Below are 20,174 nucleotides of genomic sequence, written 5' to 3'. Positions count from 1 at the left end.
TCCTCAATGGTGAGGAGGTGAATGCCGATGATGGAGTCCAACTACCAGTTTGGACATTCAAGACAAAAATAAGAAGAAAGTTATGAACATGTTGAATTCTCTCAAGAGGCTGGTAGATGCTAAGTCACTGAGTATACTGAAGCAGAGATTAGTGGACTTTTAGATATTGAGGGCATCAAGGAATAACGGGTCAGAAGTGGAATGTGATGCCGAGCCAAAAGGCCGGTTATGACCTTACTGCATGGTAGAATCGAATGGCACACTTCAGCTTCTCTTTCTTACCTTCTTATGCGGAGTGTGCAAGAAGAATTTGCCTGAGCCTTTTCAGGTTTCAAGTGAGCCACATTATTAAAAGTGACAGTGATTTCTCATACTCAATGACGTATGAAATTGGGATTATTTCATGGTTTTCATTGACATGTACTAATGGGAGGTTGCGTATAGGAAAGGAAAATTATTCTTTGGGAAATCAATATCAACTATGTCCTATTTTGTCTGTAAATTTACCTGGGTAGATCTTGCCACTGTGGCATTAAGTGCAAATGGCTAATATCAAGTCTGCAGCCATTGTCTATACAAGTGAAAGTTAAAATGGGGAGACACAAGAGATGCTGGGAGTCAAGATTGACACACACAAAATGCTGGAGGAACTCAGCAGGTCAGGCAGCATCTATGGAGAGGAATAAACAGTCAGTGTTTCAGGCTGAGACCCTTCATCAGGACTCACGATGAAGGGTCTTGGCCTGAATCGTCTACTGCTCATTTCCCTCCATTGATGCTGCCTGACCTGCTGAGTTCCTCCATCATGTTGCTTAACGTGGGGAGAGATGTAGAAATAACAGCTGACTCACCTTCAGCCGTCTTATATAACTGGGCAGGTTTAAGTTCAAACCCACTTTATGTGCTTTTGCCTACGCATTTGCTTTCTAATGAAGGGTTAACACCATGTTAAATGCTCAGGAATTAAACAACCACACAGACAAAGATAAGCTGACTACCATGAATGTTACGCAAATATAATCTTCTTCAAAATGTTACTGTGAAATAAAACCCAACTTTCTCTGAGAAATCCAAACAAAACAAGTTATTTGGTGAAATGATTTTCATGCAAATAGCGTGGGGGAAATTAATGTAATCCAAACATGGAACACAGAATATAGAAGAGTACAGGCCTTTAGGCCTGTGATGTTGTGCTGACCCTTTAATCTACTCCAAGGTCAATCTAACCCAAGGGTTCCCAACTTCTTTATGCCTTGGACACCTCCATTAACTGAAGGGTCAGAGGACCCCAGGTTGGGAACCCCTGATTTCCTCCCACATTGTCTTTCATTTTTCTATCATCCATGTGCTTATCTAAGAGTTTTTTAAATGTCCCTCTTGATTCCGTCTCTACCAATACCCCCAGCAAGGCATTCTACTCACACACCAGTCTCCGTGTGAAAAGGTTACCTTTGATATCTCCTCCTATTCTTTCCTCCAAACATCTTAAAATTTTGCTGTCTTGAATTAGCCACTACTGCCCTGGGAAAAACATCTACTTTCGCTATACCGCTTATTATCTTATACAAACCTTTAAACAAATTTTCTTAGACCTTTTAACTATTAAGATCACAGGGAAAATTTACAAGGATATTGCCAGGACTGGAAGATCTGAGTTATGAGGAGCCATTGAATAGATTAGGACTTTATTCCTTGGAACGTAGTAAATTGAGAGATTTGATAGAGGTATACAAAACCATGAGGGATATAGATAGGGTAAATGCTAGCAGGGTTTTTCCACTAAGGTTGGGTGGGACTACAACTAGAGGCCATGGGTTAAGGGTGAAAGGTGCAAAGTTTAAGGGGAACTTGAGGGGAAACTTCTTCACTCAGAGAGTGAGAGAGTAGAATGACCTGCCAGCACAAATGGTGTATGCAAGCTTGATTCTCCTGTTTGAGAGAAGTTTGCATAGGTACATGGATAGTAGGGATACGGAGGGCTATAGTCTCGCTGCAGGTCAATGGAAGTAGGCAGTTTAATTGGTTCAGCATGGACCAGAATGGCTGAAGAGTCTGTTTCTGCACTGTACTTTTCTATGACTATGACCGGAGACACCCAACAGTTGGAGATCCAAGTGGCTTGGTCTCAACCACTTCAAGACATCTGGACCAAGTTCTTGGAGCTGGGGTTGAGACTCACTTGAGATCAGTAATGATCGAGTGGTTGCCTTTGTTCACGAACCAGTGTACGTGCTCATTGAGACAGCAAGGCTCTTACTGCTAGGCTCGCCACTCGAACCCACATTGCAGCAGTAAAACTAAACTTTGTGAATTAATGTATTACCAAAGGATGTGTTTTTAAAATTAGACGGGTGTGGGTGGGGGAGTTTAAATGAGATGTGTGGAGGTAACTATTTTATGCAGAGAGTGGTACGCGCCTGCAGTTGGTTACGGGAGGTAATAGTGAGAAGCAGACATTTGAGCAAAGTTAAAGAGGCTTTTGGCGAGATGCATGTATATGAAGAGGATGAAGGGATATGGGCGAAACATGGGAGGAGGACATTTAGTATAAATTGGCATCAAGACTGGCACAACAGCATACCCATTCCCAATAGTATGTTGAGAAATTCAACCACATTGTCCAAGTACCTGGGGTGCACCTGGTTGACAGACGAGTGGAGCACCAACATGGAGGCTGTATACAGAAGGGCCAGAGTTGCCTCTACTTTCTGAGGAGACCGAGATCCTTTGGAGTATGCATGCCTCTCCTCCACATGTTCTACCAGTCTGTTGTCGCCAGTACAACCTCCTATGCAGTGGTGTGCTGGGGCAATGGCATCAACACGAGTGATGCCAACAGTCTCAATAAACTGATTAGAAAGGTTGGCTCTGCTATAGGAGTCAAACTGAACACACTGAAAGTTGTGGTAGAACGAAGGACCCAACAGAAAATCCTGGCAATCTATCTATCTAGGTTCCTGGTCTAGTTTGTGCAATTTCTCCTTGAAAGTTGACCCTTGGGATACCAGACTGGTAAATCAACACCACCCTCCTTCCAAGTGCCCAGGACTATTATTCTCACAAGGGATCTTACTTCTAATAGCAGACGAACTACGTCAGTCTTCCCACACAGTGCGGCTTCGTGCAGCGCTGTTCCTGCTTTTGTCTGGCGGTTGATATCTATTCCGGCCTGCAACAGGAGCCTGTGGGGAGGAATTAAAAAAAGATTCACAGCATCATGTGGCTTGACCCACAATTCCACACTGCACGTTAATCACCTATTGATGATAATTCTACACTAATTGGTCAACACTTCCTGCGGCCTTGGTAAAGCAGTCAGTATAACCCACCATGGACAACCTCTCCTCTCCCCTCTCCCATCAAGCAGAAGATACAAAAACCTGAATGCATGGTCCACCAGGCCCAAGGACATCTTCTGTCCTGTTGTTGTTAGATTCCTTGGATGATAAGATGGACTCTTGACCTCAAGATCTATCTCATTACAATTGCTTACTTTACACTTGTACTTTCTCTGTGACTGTTGCACTTTATTCTGCATTTTTATTGTTTTACCTTGTTCTATCTCAATGCACTGTGTAATTATTTGATGTGTATGAACAGTATTCAAGACAAGCTTTTCACTGTGTCTTGGTACATGTGACAATAATAAATCAATACTAATAACTATTTTTTTCTTCATTCTATGCTCCCCACTGACACCTAGCAGATTCTGCCACCTAGCTACACAGGGAGCAAACCGCAGCCAATTAACCCACCAACCCGGATGTTTTTGGGACATGGATGGAAATCAGGACACCCAGAGGAAACCCACACGATCACGGGAAGAACATGAGAACTCCACGCAGACAGCATCTGAGACCAGGATCGAAGTCGGTTCTCTTGCGCTGTGAAGCACTACCGTTGCCACTTCCACACGTCTACACACGTGGAAATGAAACATTTCCAAATGAGTATAAACTTCAGAACATAAAGGTATGTGCGAAATAGGAGCAGGAATCAGCCATGTGGTCCCTGGAAACTGCTCCACCATTCAATGAAATAGCTGATAGGGTCTTGGGTGTATTGGATATTTGATCCTCCACAATATTCCGCGTGAGAATTTAAACTGGAGGTGGTAGTGTTTTTTTTAACGAGGTTGAGTAACGAGTTCGACATCAACCCAGCACGGATGGAGAGCACGCTCGGGAGCAATCTGTCACTGGATCAAACTCGGGAACCTCTGTTCTCAAGCCCGGCGCTGATCTCACTGCGTCACCAGCCAACCTCAGCTCACACAATCCTGCCCAGCTTCCTTAATCTTTCACCTCCATCCACCCCAAAAATCTAGAATAAAGTAGCATTTTCTGTTTTATTTCAGATTTCCAGCATCTGCAGCTTATTTTTTGTTGTACAATGATCCATCACAGCCTTGACTATGCTTAATGACGTAGCTTCTGTAGTTCTCAGGAACAGAGAATTCCAAAGACCAAGAATATTAACTCTTCTCTATCTCAGTCTTAACTGGGCATTCCCTTGATACTGGGAATGTATCCTCATTCTGAATTCTTCACAACCAAGAGGAGGCACAGTATCGATAAGGTTATAGTAGTCACCATAATGTTACTTCAGCACCAGAGACAGCACCAGGTTCAATTCTGCTGCTGTCTGTAAGGAGTTTGTAGTTTCTCCATGTGACCATGTGTGTTTCCTCCAGGTGCTCTGGTTTTCTCCCACAGTCCAAAGATGTAGGTTAAATGACCACATGGGTGTTGAAGGCGACATTCGCTCATTGGGCCGGAAGGGGCTGTTACTGCGCTGTATCTCTAAATTAAATAAAGTAAGTTAAATAAATCTACTCTCTCAAACCCCCTCAGTTAAATTTCAGTTCCTAATCCAATTTTAGAAAGTGGACTTGCACAGTATTTTAAAGAACGAAGTGAATTTGAATTGAAGACTGAAGAGATTTTCTTAGTGACTTCAGGGGAAAGGAAAGATTATCACTGTTGTATCAGCCAGACAGGAAATCATTTTCACCTGCTTTCATACTGTACAAGCCTTCCATAAGAATCATCTGAGATTAAATTAAATCTTTAAAGCAAGTTGAAGCCAAATTGCTAATAGCTGAGAGGAAAGTAGTGATTGACATCAGTTTATAGTGTACTTAGCATCCAAAAGCAGGAACAAGATGAAGATGCATTAACAAATCCAGTCCACTCATTCCATCTCCCATTGATCAGAAAGTTCATGTGACATTATCCTATGCCGCTCATGAGGGCATCTAGAGCTAAGTGGCATAATCTATGGTTAAAGTGATGCCTGTTTAAGGTAGGAGTGAAGAGGGATTTCTGGTCTCAATTGTGAATCCCTAGATATCCACCCCAGAGAACTAGAATCATTACATAGTGCTAAACATGATGGATTTTTGCACTTCAAATACAAAACCTGCAGATGCTGTAAATCTGAGCTAAATTCAAAAAATGCTGGAAATACTCAGCAGGTCAGGTAGCATCTGTGGAAAGAGTAACAGGTAAATATTTCTAGGTTCAATACCCTTAATCAGATAGACCTTTGGATGACAGAGTAATCTTATCATTGTTTTGTTGCAGTAATTCAGCTAAATGTTGTGTAGCGACACTTGTGTGTTGTCCCCAGCATTTCCCAGATTGTGACGTTTGTTAGTGGAAACAACACATTGCATTGTTTGTTTCGATGTACATGTGATAAACTTATTGAGATACACTACGGAATAGGCCCTTTCGGCACTTTGAGCCCCGCCACCCAGCAATCCCCCGACTTAACCCTAGCCTAATCATGAGACAATTTACTATGACCAAATAACCCACCAACCGGTACGTCTTTGGACTGTGGGAGGAAACTGGAGCACCTGGAGGAAACCCATGCGGTCATGGGGAGAACATACAAAACTTCTTATCTGTAATGTACAAACTCCTTGCGGGCTGCGGCGGGAATTGAACCGGGGTGACCTGTACTGTAAAGTGTTGTGCTAACCACTATGCTACTGCACTGGTAATGAATCAAAATTAATTTTAAATTACCTTGTACATTTCATATATCTGTATTGGTTAAAAGTGAGATTGAATGGTCAGGAAGGTGGTACTGCAATGCTCCGTGGAGAGCAGAGAGCATGACAAGGCACAGAAGACAACATGGTCATCAATTGCAAATACGGAAGAGCTCAGTTTGTGATGCTCGTTCGTATCACTGGACCCTGAGATACAGCATGGAATAAGGCCTTCTGACCCTTCAAGATGCTCCGCCCAGCAATCTCCCAATTTAACTCTGGCCTAATCACGGGACAATTTACAATGACCAATTAACCTACTAACTGGTATTCTTTGGACTGTGGGTGGAAACTGGAGCACCTGGAGGAAACCCACGTGGTCACAGGGCGAGTGTACAAACTCCTTACAGGCAAATGGCAGGAACTGAGTCCAGGTCACCTGTACTGTAAAGCATTGTGCGAACCACTATACTACTGTGCCATCCTTGTGGGGTTGAGGGAGTTGAACTGCCCCAGCGTAAAGGCTTTTCCACTTAACAAAACTCTCCCACATTTCCTGTCTTCATTGGACAAGACGGACAACCACCTGTCATTGGTTAAAAAATAGAAGGTAGGACATTACAGGCCCTTCGGCCCACAATGTTATGCCAACCCTTTAATCTCGTGCAGAGGATGGTCCATATACGCACTGTGCAAAAGTCTTAGGCACCCCAGCTATATATATATATGTGCCTAAGACTTTTACACAGTATTGTATGGAACAAGTTGCCAGAGGAAGTGAACAGTAAAATAACAATATTTAAAAGGCAGATGGACAGGTGTGTGGATAGGAAAGGTTTTTGAAGGATATGGGCCAGATGGTAGCAAGGGGGACTAGTCTTGGCTGGCATAGATGAAACAGGCTGAAGGGCCTGTTTCTGTCCTGCATTTACACTATGAGGTGACTTTATTTCACAGTATATCCCAGAGGAGGCTATAAATGAGGCACAAGATAATCGTTGTTTTAGCAAAAATATAAAAGTACTGCTATTAGGGAATCTTAATGTGTCGCAGCAACAACTTGGCAGTAACATCATAAGCAGAGACACTGTTCCAGGATGCTGTGATGGCTGAACATTTGGCACAGCAGCAATTATTGATGGAACATGAGAAGCTTATTAATGGAAGGGGGATCTGGTTAATGGGCTGTGTTGTTAATAGAATATCTGAAAGCGGCAGGCTGATTTGGAGGGCAGCAGAAAACAGGTGTGACTTTCTTTAGTAGTTTCCATATCCCTTCCAGTATACCTCAAATGGCATTACAGCCTTACTTAAGAGCATAATGCTGGGAATACACTAAAAGGAAATGTTTGAATGGTGAGAGATCGCAGAGCTCTGAGATACAGAGGAATCTGGGTGCCTAAAGCCCGGATCACCAAAGGCAAGTGTGCAGATGCAGCAACAGATTAGATTTGTTTGTCACATGTACATTGAAACATGCAGTGAAACGTGTTGCTTGCATCAATGACCAAAACAGTCTGGGATTTGTCCTGGGGGCAGCCCACAACTGTCACCATGCTTCCAGCAGGGTAGCATGCCCTGTAGGTTAGTGTATTTGGGGGAAATGTACATAATTCACAACCACCGAAATTGAGTTGGGGTTTCACTTTAAGAGGCTCTTCTGACGTGATGACATAATCACATAAAAGGGCTTTGACCACGTTTTGTGTTCAGTTTTTTGGAGTTCAATAAATGAATTATCCCTTTTTTCTCTTAAACATAAAATGTCTCATGTCATTTTATTTGCGAAAACCAACTAACCCTAATCCTAACTCTACGTCTTTGGAATGTGGGAGCACCCTACTCCAGATGCTCCGGAGATTCGGGTCTACGGACTCAATTTAGTTCGGAATGCTGTTGCTTACTTCCATTGTTTGCAGGATTTGTGTTTTTTTATTTCTCTGTGTATTGGAGGGTGGTTTGGTCTTTCATTTTTTTTTAGTTGGGTTCTTTTGGATTTCTTGCTTTCTGGCTGCCTGTAAGGAGATAAATCTCAAGGTTGTATAATTTATATATACTTTGATAATAAATGTACTTTGAATCCCGGGGGAAACCCAAGCGGTCACAGTCACAAACCCCTTACAGACAGCAGCGGGAATTGAACCCCAATCAGTATTCACTGGTGCTGTAAAGCGTTTGTGCAAACTTCTACACTGCTGTGGTCCTCTCCCCTCTCCCCTTTAAGCCCTTGCCCCCAGTACTTGATCCTTCTCACTGTGCATTCACCCAGTCAATGACCATCATGATCTTGTACACCTCTATAAAATGACCCACCAGTCTCCCACAGTCCAATGAATAACTTACCAACCCGTCCAACCTCTCCCTATAATTCAAGCACTCAAGTTCTGGCAACATACTTGTAAATCTTCTTTGCATTCTTTTCAGCTTAATGACATCTTTCCTTTATCTAAAGCAATATTCCAGGTGGGACCAAACGTGGGAAAATGGGACTAGATTTGAAAGGTATCTTGTTTGATTTGCCAGGCTCAGCTGAGGGTCTGCCATGTTGGCGTCAGAGGCACGGCGACACGGGCAGGCTAACCCCAGCATACCCCAGACTCTGGTTGCCTTTGACACAAACACCGCATTTCACTGTATGTTTCGATGTTTCGATGTTTCAATGTACGTGCGACAAATAAAAGACAGGATTAAGATGATAATCTGAATTTTAATATAATCTTAATCTCATGATGATTTATCCTATGACTCTATGACCTGGTCACAGAGAGAACTTACAATCTCCACCCAGACAGCACCAGAGGCTGGAATGAACTTGGGTTACTGGAGTGGGGAGGTGGCAGAACTCCCTACTGCACCTCTATGTCCCTTCCAAAACTTGAGGGCAATGGGCTTTTAGGTCCCTCTCGTACTTCACTGTGAACACATTACATAAAAGGTGCATATTTACCACCAGGGACACCAGGCTGTGCCAACAGTCTATTATTGTCACCTTTTCCCTGCCCTGCAAATCAGGCAAATTAGAACTTCCGGCACAAAACATATTGTTGGCATAGCCATCATAATCAAAGATCCCACCCGCCCCAGACATTCAAAGATCAAAGTGAATTTATTATTGAAGTACATATATGTCACTATCTATAACCCTGAGATTCATTTTCTTGCAGGCTGTTACGTACCCCGTAACTGGGTTGCCAAACCAGCAGAAATGGATCACTCAGTTGGAGTCTGGATTACTAGAACTAAGAAAGTTTTATTAAAGAAACAAGCAACACAGTACTCTAATCAAAAGGATAATGAATGCAACAGTTCAGCAATGATAAACATACATGTACACAGAATTAGGATAACAGGATCAATCAAGCTCTATCGTCGTCTAGGGGTAAATGACCAGTTTCAAAGTGATGCAAAGTTCAGTTCAGTTTGCAGTAATCGCTGCCGTGGGAGATGGACAGTGGGGGGAAGGAGAGAGAGAGGAAAACGAATGAATATTCAAACGGCTTCCACACACAGACCTTCGATATTCTTCGCAGTCAGCTTTCGTGTGAGCCCTTTGTGATGTCATCTGAGGTCACCGACTGTGACCCCTCCGTTTCCAGATACGATCGTTTCTCTGAGGTGAACCTGACACCCAGGCAAGGGCGGACACACACCAGGTTCCCGCTGATCGTATCTTTCCACTCTATGCGTCTATGGCTTGATCCCGCGATCAGCCGTCCAAAACTTCCCACCGACTTGTGGGAGATGCACCGCTTCCAGGGTCTCGTTACCTCGGGGTGTCGTGTGTCTTGCCTTAGCAAACCTGTCCCTTTTTATCCCCCTGCTGGGGTATCGCCTGTCCATCACTTCAAACAGTTCAGGGTTCAAAGGGGGAGCCGATCTTGACAGCTCTCCTTCCGTTACTCTCTCCCGTCCCTTCATTAACATCTCCAAGTGCTGCTTTATTGTTTTCCTTATCTCTCTTTCTCCTGAAAACAGGTGGCAGACCAACTGCTGATCCCACTGGTACCAGCACAGGACAGCTAACATCTTAATCTATATGTATTCTCGTCACAAGGCATACTCAATAAGTCCATAATAGAATAACAACCATAACAAAATCAATGACATTCAACCAGTGTTAAAGACAAACAACTATGGAAATACTGCTACTACTACTAACAATAGTAATAAATAAACAATAAGTATCGAGAATATGAGATGAAGAGTTCTTGAAAGTGAGTCCATAGGTTGTGGAAACAGTTCAATAATGGGGCAAGTGAAGTTGAGTGACGTGAACCCCCTTGGTTCAAGAACCATTCAATAGAAGAATAAGGGGCAGCTTTTTCCACACAGAGTGTGGTCGGTGTATGGAATGAGTTGCCGGAGAAAGCAGTTGAAAAAGTAATTGAAAAGGTAGTCAATTAATAGCAGAGAAAGTAGAATCAAAGGCCACGCCCATGCCGGGCATTTTCTATTCCCCGCTTTCCCACTGGGCAGAAGATACAGAAGCCTGAAAGTACGTCCCACCAGCTTCTCTCCCGCTGTTATCAGACTCTTGAATGGACCTTGTATGATAAGATGGACTCTTGACCTCACAATCTACCTTGGCGAGAGGAGAAGATGGCAGCGCGATGCAGCTCTCCGCTGAAATGATATCGTATCTGTTAAATAGGGGCCGTGGACAATTCTGATTTGATGAAGACAGACGTGAGAAGCGGAGGAATATCTGGAGAAATTTCTGAAATGCCCAGTTCGCTGCTGTTGTTACTGTGCGATCGAGAATCTCCGGAGGGTAGGCCCCAGATCCTCAGCTTTGCCTGCTGCTGGCGACCGAGGCCGAGGTCGAAGCGTTCCGATAGAGATGGTGCTCGGTACTCGGTGTCAGAGGGCTGATCGGAGCTCGAAGTTTTCGGACGACTCAGAGTCGGACTGTGGTTGCGCATGGCAGGGAGTGTTTTTCTTCCTTCTCCCGCTTGCATGAGATCTGGGACTTTCGATAAACTTTGAACTTTTTTTTACTGTGCCAAGGACTGTTCTTCATCAAGTTATGGTATTGTTGCACTGTTGTAACTATATGTTATAATTATGTGGTTTTGTTAGTTTTTCAGTCTTGGTCTGTCCTGTGTTTCTGTGATATCACACCGGAGGAACATTGTATCATTTCTTAATGCATGCATTACTAAATGACAATAAAAGAGGACTGTGTGCCCTCATAATCTAATCTAATCAATGGTTCAGGAACAGCTTCTTTCCCTCTGCCATCCGATTCCTAAATGGACATCGGACCCATGAACACTACCTCACTTTTTTATATATATTATTTTTGTTTTTGTAATATTTTTGATCTATTTAATTTACATACATACTTACTGTAGTCGACTTATCTACTTTTTTTCTATATTATTACGTATTGCGTTGTACTGCTGCTGCTAAGTTAGCAAATTTCACGACACATGCTGGTGTTAATAAACCTGATTCTGATTATTATTTTGTACTTTATAAACACAAGAAAGTTTGTAGTTGCTGGAAATCCAAAGTAACACACACAAGATGCTGGAGGAACTCGGCAGATGAGGCAGCATCTATGGAAATGAATAAACAATTGACATTTTGGGCCAAGACCCTTCTTGAGGACTGAAGAAATTTATTGTTTTACTGCAATATAGTTTTCTCTGTAGCCTTTACACTTCATTCTACATTGTTATTGCTTTACCTTGTTGTACCTCAATGAACTGTGTAATGATTTGATGTCGATAAGCAGAATTCAGGACACGCTTTTCACTCTTTCTTGGTTCATGAAGCAATAATAAATCAAACGAAAACCAATAAATTTTGAAGACACACGAGGTGCTGGAGGACCACAGCAGGTCCAGCAGCATCTATGGAGAGGAGTAAGCCAATCAACATTTCGGGTTGAGACCCTTCAGCAGAAGCAAAACTTCAAATTTTTGCTCCTCTCCATAGGTGTTGCCCAAGTTGCTGAGTTCCCCTGGCACTTTGTGTGCATTATGCTGGATTTCCAGCATTTTCAGCATCTGTTGTGTTTAAACTTTGAAGACTTCCACTAGGAGTTGCTCTCCCCACACTTAGGCTCAAGACCATTCAGAAATAGTATAAGATAATTACGTGGGGCTGGGATCAGCCCATGTGTATTATCTGTGCTTGCCGATTCCAGGCTCTCTCCTGCTGGAGTGTACCAAGTAATCACCCCCGATATTACAGTACCGCTCCCCAGATTAATGCAATTCTCATCTCCCGGCAGTTTAGCAGCACGCAAAGTGAAGCACTGGCCTGTGACTGACAGGAGGTATTATGTAGGTGGTGCCTTTGGAGTGGAAGCTAGGCGTGGAAGCAATGAGCTTTCAATTACCCGGTCAATATTTCCTCTGCTGAGTGCAAACCACTTAAAGTGAGATCCCTTCCAGCAAGGAGATCAAGTGTAGGTGTTTTGGGATAATTCCTGTGTATGTCTCTCTCTGTATAGTTGTTTCTGTTTGAGGGTTTTTCTCTGTGTGTGTCTGTAAGTGTGTGAATTTGTGCGTGTTCCTGTTTGTGTGAATTTCTCTCTTTGAATGTGTGTGTCTGTAAGCATTTATTTGAATTTCTGTGGGTGTCTGCGTGTGTTTGTGTGAATTTCTGTGTGAGAATGTGAGTATGTTTGTATGTGTCTGTATGCATTCTTGTGAATTTCTGTGTGTGTCTGTATGTGTTTGTGTGAATTTCTGTGTGTGTCTCTGCATGTGTGTGAATTTCTGTGTGTGTGTGTATTCAACCCCCCCCACACCTTCTGTCATTGTTTCCATTTCTCCCCCTCCATCTGCCGATCACCCCTCCTCACCTACATCCACCTGTCACATGGCCACTCTTGTCCCACCCTTTCCCCACACCTCCTTACACTGCCTCTCTCCTATCTACTCTTTCAATCTTTCAATCCAAATGAAGGGCCACAATTCCAAGTGCTGACTATCCATTTTCCTCAGCAGATTTCTCCTTCATCTCGTTTGTTGCTAAGCTTCCGTTTGTGCATGTCTGCTTCTGTTCTGTTTGTGTGTGTGTGTGTGTGTGTGTGTTTCTGTTTGTGTGTGTGTGTGTGTCTGTTTGTGTGTGTGTGTGTGTGTGTGTGTGTGTGTGTGTGTGTGTGTGTGTGTGAGAGAGCGAGAGAGAGAAGTGTACAGGTCTGTGAGGTACGTATCAATAATTTGCTGAAAATGCTTTTATTTGGAGTCTAAACATTTAGCCAATGTTCTCTTAACTAGAGCCTACGTGCAGCAGCAAGAGAGGCTGATCAGCTCTCTGACACTCCCACCACCTTACCCTCTTGTTTAAAGGGACCATTTATAATTTCCAGGTTAGCTGCTAGCTGAGTTCTTCTGCAGTGGTTCTTTATGTCAGCTAGCAAAGAGGAAGATGCCATAGATGTTAACTAAGGCACCTCCATTTTTCTTTTAACCATATAACAATTACAGCATGGAAATAGGCCATCTCGGCCCTTCTAGCCCGTGCCGAGCTCTTACTCTGACGTTGTCCCACCGACCTGCACTCAGCCCATAACCCTCCATTCCTTTCCTGTCCATATATCTATCCAATTTAACTTTAAACGACAACATCGAACCTGCCTCAACCACTTCTGCTGGAAGCTCGTTCCACACAGCTACCACTCTCTGAGTAAAGAAGTTCCCCCTCATGTTACCCCTAAACTTTTGCCCTTTAACTCTCAACTCATGTCCTCTTGTTTGAATCTCCCCCACTCTCAATGGAGAAAGCCTATCCACGTCAACTCTATCTATCCCCCTCATAATTTTAAATACCTCTATCAAGTCCCCCCTCAACCCTCTACACTCCAAAGAATAAAGACCCAACTTGCTCAACCTTTCTCTGTAACTTAGGTGATGAAACCCAGGTAACATTCTAGTAAATCTTCTCTGTACTCACTCTATTTTGTTGACATCTTTCCTATAATTTGATGACCAAAACTGTACACATTACTCCAAATTTGGCCTCACCAATGCCTTGTACAATTTCAACACTACATCCCAACTCCTATACTCAATGCTCTGACTTATAAAGGCCAGCATACCAAAAGCTTTCTTCACCACCCTATCCACATGAGATTCCACCTTCATGGAACTATGCACCATTATTCCTAGATCTCTCTGTTCTACTGCTTTCTTCAATGCCCTACCATTTACCATGTATGTTCTATTTTGATTAGGCCTACCAAAATGTAGCACCTCACATTTATCAGCATTAAACTCCATCTGCCATCTTTCAGCCCACTCTTCTAACTGGCCTAAATCTCTCTGCAAGATTTGAAAACCTACTTCATTATCCACAACTCTACCTATCTTAGTATCATCTGCATACTTATCCAATTTACCACCCCATCATCCAGATCATTAATGTATATGACAAGCAACACTGGACCAAGTACAGATCCCTGAGGCACACCACTAGTCACCGACCTCCAATCTGACAAACAGTTATTCACCACCACTCTCTGGCGTCTCCCATCCAGCCACTGCTGAATCCATTTTACTACTTCAATATTAATACCTAATGATTGAACCTTCCTAACCAAACTTCCATGTAGGAACTTGTCAAAGGCCTTACTGAAATCCATATAGACAACATTGTCCATGTGCTTCAGAGTCTCTTAAATGTCCCTAATGTATCACCATCCCTGGCAGGATGTCCCACGCACCCACCAATCTCTGTGTAAAAAAACTAACTTCTGACTTCACCCCCATTCTTTCTGCCGGCTACACTGCTGGTGTTTAGGGCAGCAATGAAGGTCCTCCACCTTCTCTATTGTGCCCCAGGTGTAGTTCAGGTCCTCATTTCTGCCTCTACGATACAGCGCCAAGTTTTCTTTGGCCTTCCGCATTTCCTCCACCCTTCTGGGTCCAACGAAGTGCTGTCTTGATGATGGAGGTAGTCCATCTTCTCAAACCATCTCCAGCGTTTCCTCATGATGATTGTGGCCATTGCCTTTTAATGATACTTTCCTCAAATCAGCTTACAATTATGTCCCCTCATATTAGCCATTTCTGTCCTGGGAAAAAGACAGTGGCTGTCCACTCTGCCTCTGCCTCTTATTATCATACCTCTATGAACTCACCTCTCATCCATCTTCTCTCCAAAGAGAGAAGCCCCAGCTCACTCAGCCTTTCCTCATAAGACATGCTCTCTAATCCAGGCAGCATCCTGGCAAAATCCTCTCAAGCTTCCATTTCTTTTCTATAATGAGGCGGTACCGATTTGGAACCAGTTAAAACCAGGGGTAGGATTTTAAAATTGAGGTGTTTCTTAACTGGGAATAAGTGAGTGTGTGAGCAAGTGAGGGTGGGTGAACAGGGTGCAGTATAGAGGTAGCATTTTTGTATGATCTTAAATGACAAAGGATACACTATGGGAGGGCAACCAGGCACTACATAAATACAAGTAGAATGTTAAGTTTTATATAGAAATGGCACTGCGGAATTTCGAGATACTAACATTTTTTTTCGAGATACAGCACGGTTACCGGCCCTTCCAGCCCAGTGAGACCTCGCCTCCCAATTACACCCATGTGACCAGTTAACCTACGAACCCCTACTTGTGTCAGATGTGGGAGAAAACCGGAGGCACCCAAGGGAAACCACCGTGGTCATGGGGGGTGGGGGGTGGGGATGTACAAACTCTTTACAGATCGCGGTGGGTCGCTGGCGCTGTACAGCATTACCACAACCGCTGAATTACCGTGCTGTCCTCTTACATGGAATACCCTGTTACTCCATCAGAATGGAAGTCACATTAATCAATTGACACCAAGACAGGGCCTAATTCTGATGAAATGTCGGCTTACACCTCTTGACTGCACAGAGGAGCTCAAGACATAGGAGCTGAATTACCCCACTCAGTTTATCGGATCTGCTCCACGATTTAATCATGGAAGATTTATTCTCCCTCATAACCCCATTCTCCTGCTTTCTCCCTGTAACCTTTGACACCCTTACTAATCAAGAGCCTGTCAACCTCCACTTTAAGTATACCCAATGACTTGGTCTCCACAGCCGTCAGTGGCAATGTATTCCTCCGACTCACCACCTTCTGACTGAAGAAATTGCTCCTCATCTCTGTTCTAAATCGTATGTGTAACCAGTGGGCCGTGCACAATCCGGATTTGATGGAGACAGCCGTGAGAAGCATGGAGGAACACCTGGAGTAACTTCTGAAATGCCTGCTTCGCTGCTGATGCTACTGAGCGATCGAGAATCTCCGGAGGGGAAGGCCCCAAATCCTCGGCTTTGCATATCGCCTGTAGCCGGGGCCGGGGTCGGAACTCTTGGCAGAGATGGTGCTCGGTGCTCAGTGTCGGAGAGGTGGTCGGAGGCTCGGAGTTTTCGGGCGGACTCGGAGTCGGACAGTGGTCGGATGCTTCCAGGATGCTGCACCGGCAAGTTGGCAGCGCTGGGAGGTTTACCGTCTGCATGAGATGATGGGACTTTCGACAGACTTTGAGACTTTTACTATGCCATGATCTGTTCTTATCAAATTACAGTATTGCTTTGCACTGTTGTAACTATATGTTATAATTATGTGGTTTTTGTCAGTTTTTAAGTTGGTTTGTCATGTGTTTTCATGATATCATTCTGGAAAAACATCGTATCATTTCTTAATGCATGCATTACTAAATGACAATAAAAAGAGGACTGTGTGTCCTCATAATCTAATCTAATCCTTCTATTCTGAGGCTGTAACCTCTTGTCCATCCTCTCCATGTCTACTTGATCTAGGCCTTCCAGCGTTGCTAACTGACCCGCTGGGTTTTCTAGCATTTTGTTTTTCTTTTGTCATAGATTCCAGCATCTACAATCTTTTGTCTTCCCTACAATTTAGTGTTGTCCCATTATTTTGTTCGAACAGTTTCTTTCTTTGTCTCTAGGGGGCAATACATAACCAGTGTTTTGAGCAGAGTGGTAAATCCTCCTACAGGTTCTATAAGTACAACCACATCAATGTGATGACACATGTAGGATGAGGGCTGGAGATTTATTATTGCAGGAGTCTGGTTAATACACAAATCACTCAGAACCTGCTCTTTTCATTTTATATTGGCCCTGTTTTGAATAACTGTGGTAATCTTGCTATATGCACCATATGTGGATATCTACTATTCTTTGCAAGTCACAAACACATTAGGTGAACATAGAACAATACAGCACAGTCCAAGCATTAGGCCCACAATGTGGTGCCCAGCACTTTGACCTACGTTAGATCAATCTACTGTTTATCTCCCACAATGTTGTGCCAACCATTTTAATTTTAATTTTATTTATTATTTATTTAGATACAATGCGGAATAGGCCCTCCAGCCCTTCAAGCCGCGACACCCAACAATCTCCCGATTTCCCTAATCATGGGACAATTTACAATGACCAATTAACCTACCAACCGGTACGCTTTTGGACTGTGGGAGGAAACCAGAGCACCAGGAGGAAACCAGAGCACCTGGAGGAAACCCACGTGGTCATGGGGAGAACGTACAAATTCCTTACAGGCAGCGGTGGGAATTGAATCTGGGTCACTGGTCCCGTAAAGTGAGGAGGTGACCACTACGCTACCGTGCCCTACATTAGATCAATCTAATGCTTACCCCACATTGCACTACATTTTCCTTTCATCTAAGAGTCTCTTAAATGTACCTGATGTATCAGCCTCGACCGCCACCCCTGGTAGCACGTTCCACACTCACACCACACTCTAATTGAAGAAGCTCCCCCTCAGATTCCCTTTAAACCATAACCAGTGGGACTGGGAGATCTCTGGAAAGCAGTTCACTCCCACGGGTCAAGGCCAGTTGGGGCTGGGCAGTAAATATTGACCCTCACCGCAATGGACGACAGGCTCATTACAATGGGTGATATGGCAGTGTAGCGGTCAGCCCATCTGCTTTACAACGTCAGCAATCTCTGATCCAGGTTCGATTCCTGCTGCTGCCTGTCTGGACTGGGTGGGATTCGCCCTGAGTGTTCCGGTTTCTTCCCACATTCCTGGACACAGCACGTAAGTGCATTTTCAAAGAAAGCACGGCAGCATCTCTACTTCCTCAGGAGTCTGCAGAGATTGGCGTGACATCTAAAACTTTGACAATGTTCTATAGATGTGTAGTCGAGACTGGCTGCGTCACAGCCTGGTATGGAAATACCAATGCCTTTGAATGGAAAATCCTGCAAAATGTAGTGGAATCAGCCCAGTAAAGCCCTTCCATTGAGCAAATCTACATGAAACACTGTCGTAGGAGAGCAGCATCCATCATCAGAGATCCCCACCACCCAGGCCGTGCTCTCTTCTCACAGCTGCCATCAGGCAGAAGGTACTAAAGCCTCAGGACTCGCACCATCAGGTTCAAGAACAGTTACTACCCCATAACCATCTAGTTCTTCAACAAAAGGAGATAACTACACTCACTTGCCCATCCATGGAGATGTTTCCACCATCAATGATCTCACTTTAAGGACTCTTTATCTTGTTATTTCATATTCTTATTTTTTATTGCTATTTATTTATATTTACATTTTATAGTTTGTTGTCTTCTGCACTCTGGTTGATCTTTCATTGATCCTGTTATAGTTCTGTTCTATAGATTTGCTGAGTATGCCCTCAGGAAAATGAATTTCGGGGTTGTATGTGGTGACATATATAGGCATCCATTAGTCTCATGAGACCATGGATTTGCGCCTTGGAAGGTTTCCAGGGCTCAGGCCTAGGCAAGGTTCTATGGAAGACCAGCAGTTTGTTGCCCATGCTGCAATTCTCCCCTCTCCACAACACTGATGTTGTCCAAGGGAAGGGCATTAGGACCCATACAGCTCGGCACCAGTGTCGTCGCAGAGCACTGTGTGGTTAAGCGCCCTGCTCAAGGACACAACACGCTGCCTCAGCCAAGGCTCAAACTAGCGACCTTCAAATCACTAGACGAACGCCTTAACCACATATATGTACTCCAATAATAACTTTACTTTGAACTTTGAACTTCCAAAGACATACGATTCGGCTTAGTGAGTTGTGGGCATGCTTCTGGCGCGTGGCAACGCTTGCAGGCCTTTGGCTGCAAAACAAATTATTTCACTGTGTGGTTTAATGAACATGTGATAAATAAAACTAATCTCTCTCAGCCAGCATCACTGCTGAGTCAGTAACTTGTTGCCGCCTCCCTGCAGCTGGCATCCCTCCAAGGCACAGATGTCTGTAGAGCAAATGGTGGACCAGACACGATGGGCTGAAGAGCCTGCCTTGTTCTGTGCTGTGACCCTAGAGCAGGAATCAAAGGGCTTTTAGACGTTGTGCAGATGTAGTGGTACCTGCTTAAAAAACAGTCTCTCTATATAATACACACAGATCGCTGAAGGAACTCAGCAGGTCAGGCAGCATCTACAGAGAAAAATAAAGAGCTTGGATTTTGTGCTGAGACCGTTCATCAGAACTGGAAAGGAAGGGGGAAGTAGTCAAAATAAACTGGGGGAAGGGAAAGGACGACAAGCTGGCAGGTGATAGGTGAAGCCAGCTGAGGGTGAAGGTAAGGTACTCTCTGTGTAAGTATAGGTAGTCTGTCTCTCTGTGTGCCATGCAGTCACCATAGTGAGATCACTGGCATAAACTTTACACTAGGTTGAAGGTAATTATCAATTTTTTGTTGGAAGCCCTAGTTCAAAAGCATTTTAATTGGACACGGGCTCAAAGACTGAAGCAGGTTGCCATGGAAACAGTCCATTCTGTTGCTCTATCACACTAATTGTTCTCCAGCACGTGTTTAATGAAGGTGTAAAATGCTTCTCTGTCTGTGTACAATATGTGTACAGTGGGAATTTCTTCCCTCCAGCAGTATGTGGATGGGAGGTGAAGGTTTCTGGTGACAACTGCAGAGGGTGCAGTCATTTCCCATGCTCCAGAGGTGAGGAACGCCCGGGAGTTCTGTCTGTTTTCAGGCTGATGGCTGGGCTGCTATTCACTACTGTGCCAGCCTTACGATGAACAAAGAATTAAGATGTTTAATTCAAGATAGTCCAATAAACGGCACCGAATCATCATCAGTGCACTTTAGATAACTAATATTTAACTCTTTCCTTGTACTAGACCATAAGACCATAAGACATAGGAGCAGAATTAGGCCATTTGGCCCATTGAAACTGCCCCATGTCCCACCATGACCGAT

The 20,174-nt window shown here is 43.9% G+C and overlaps 1 protein-coding gene across 4 annotated transcripts in view; it reads right to left on the bottom strand.

Moving 5' to 3' along the window:
• The window catches only part of caskin1 (CASK interacting protein 1), a 732,522-nt gene that overhangs the window by 124,628 nt on the left and 587,720 nt on the right, over positions 1-20,174 (bottom strand). For all 4 annotated transcript variants that reach the window (XM_072269050.1, XM_072269053.1, XM_072269054.1 and 1 more), the window contains exon 7: positions 3,074-3,182. In XM_072269050.1, the coding sequence (XP_072125151.1) occupies positions 3,074-3,182 (109 nt within the window). The remainder of the gene's footprint in view (positions 1-3,073; positions 3,183-20,174) is intronic.

This window comes from Mobula birostris, chromosome 9 (genome assembly GCF_030028105.1).
Source record: "Mobula birostris isolate sMobBir1 chromosome 9, sMobBir1.hap1, whole genome shotgun sequence".
NCBI lineage: Eukaryota > Metazoa > Chordata > Chondrichthyes > Myliobatiformes > Myliobatidae > Mobula > Mobula birostris.
This window is presented reverse-complemented; position numbering and strand designations above follow the sequence as displayed.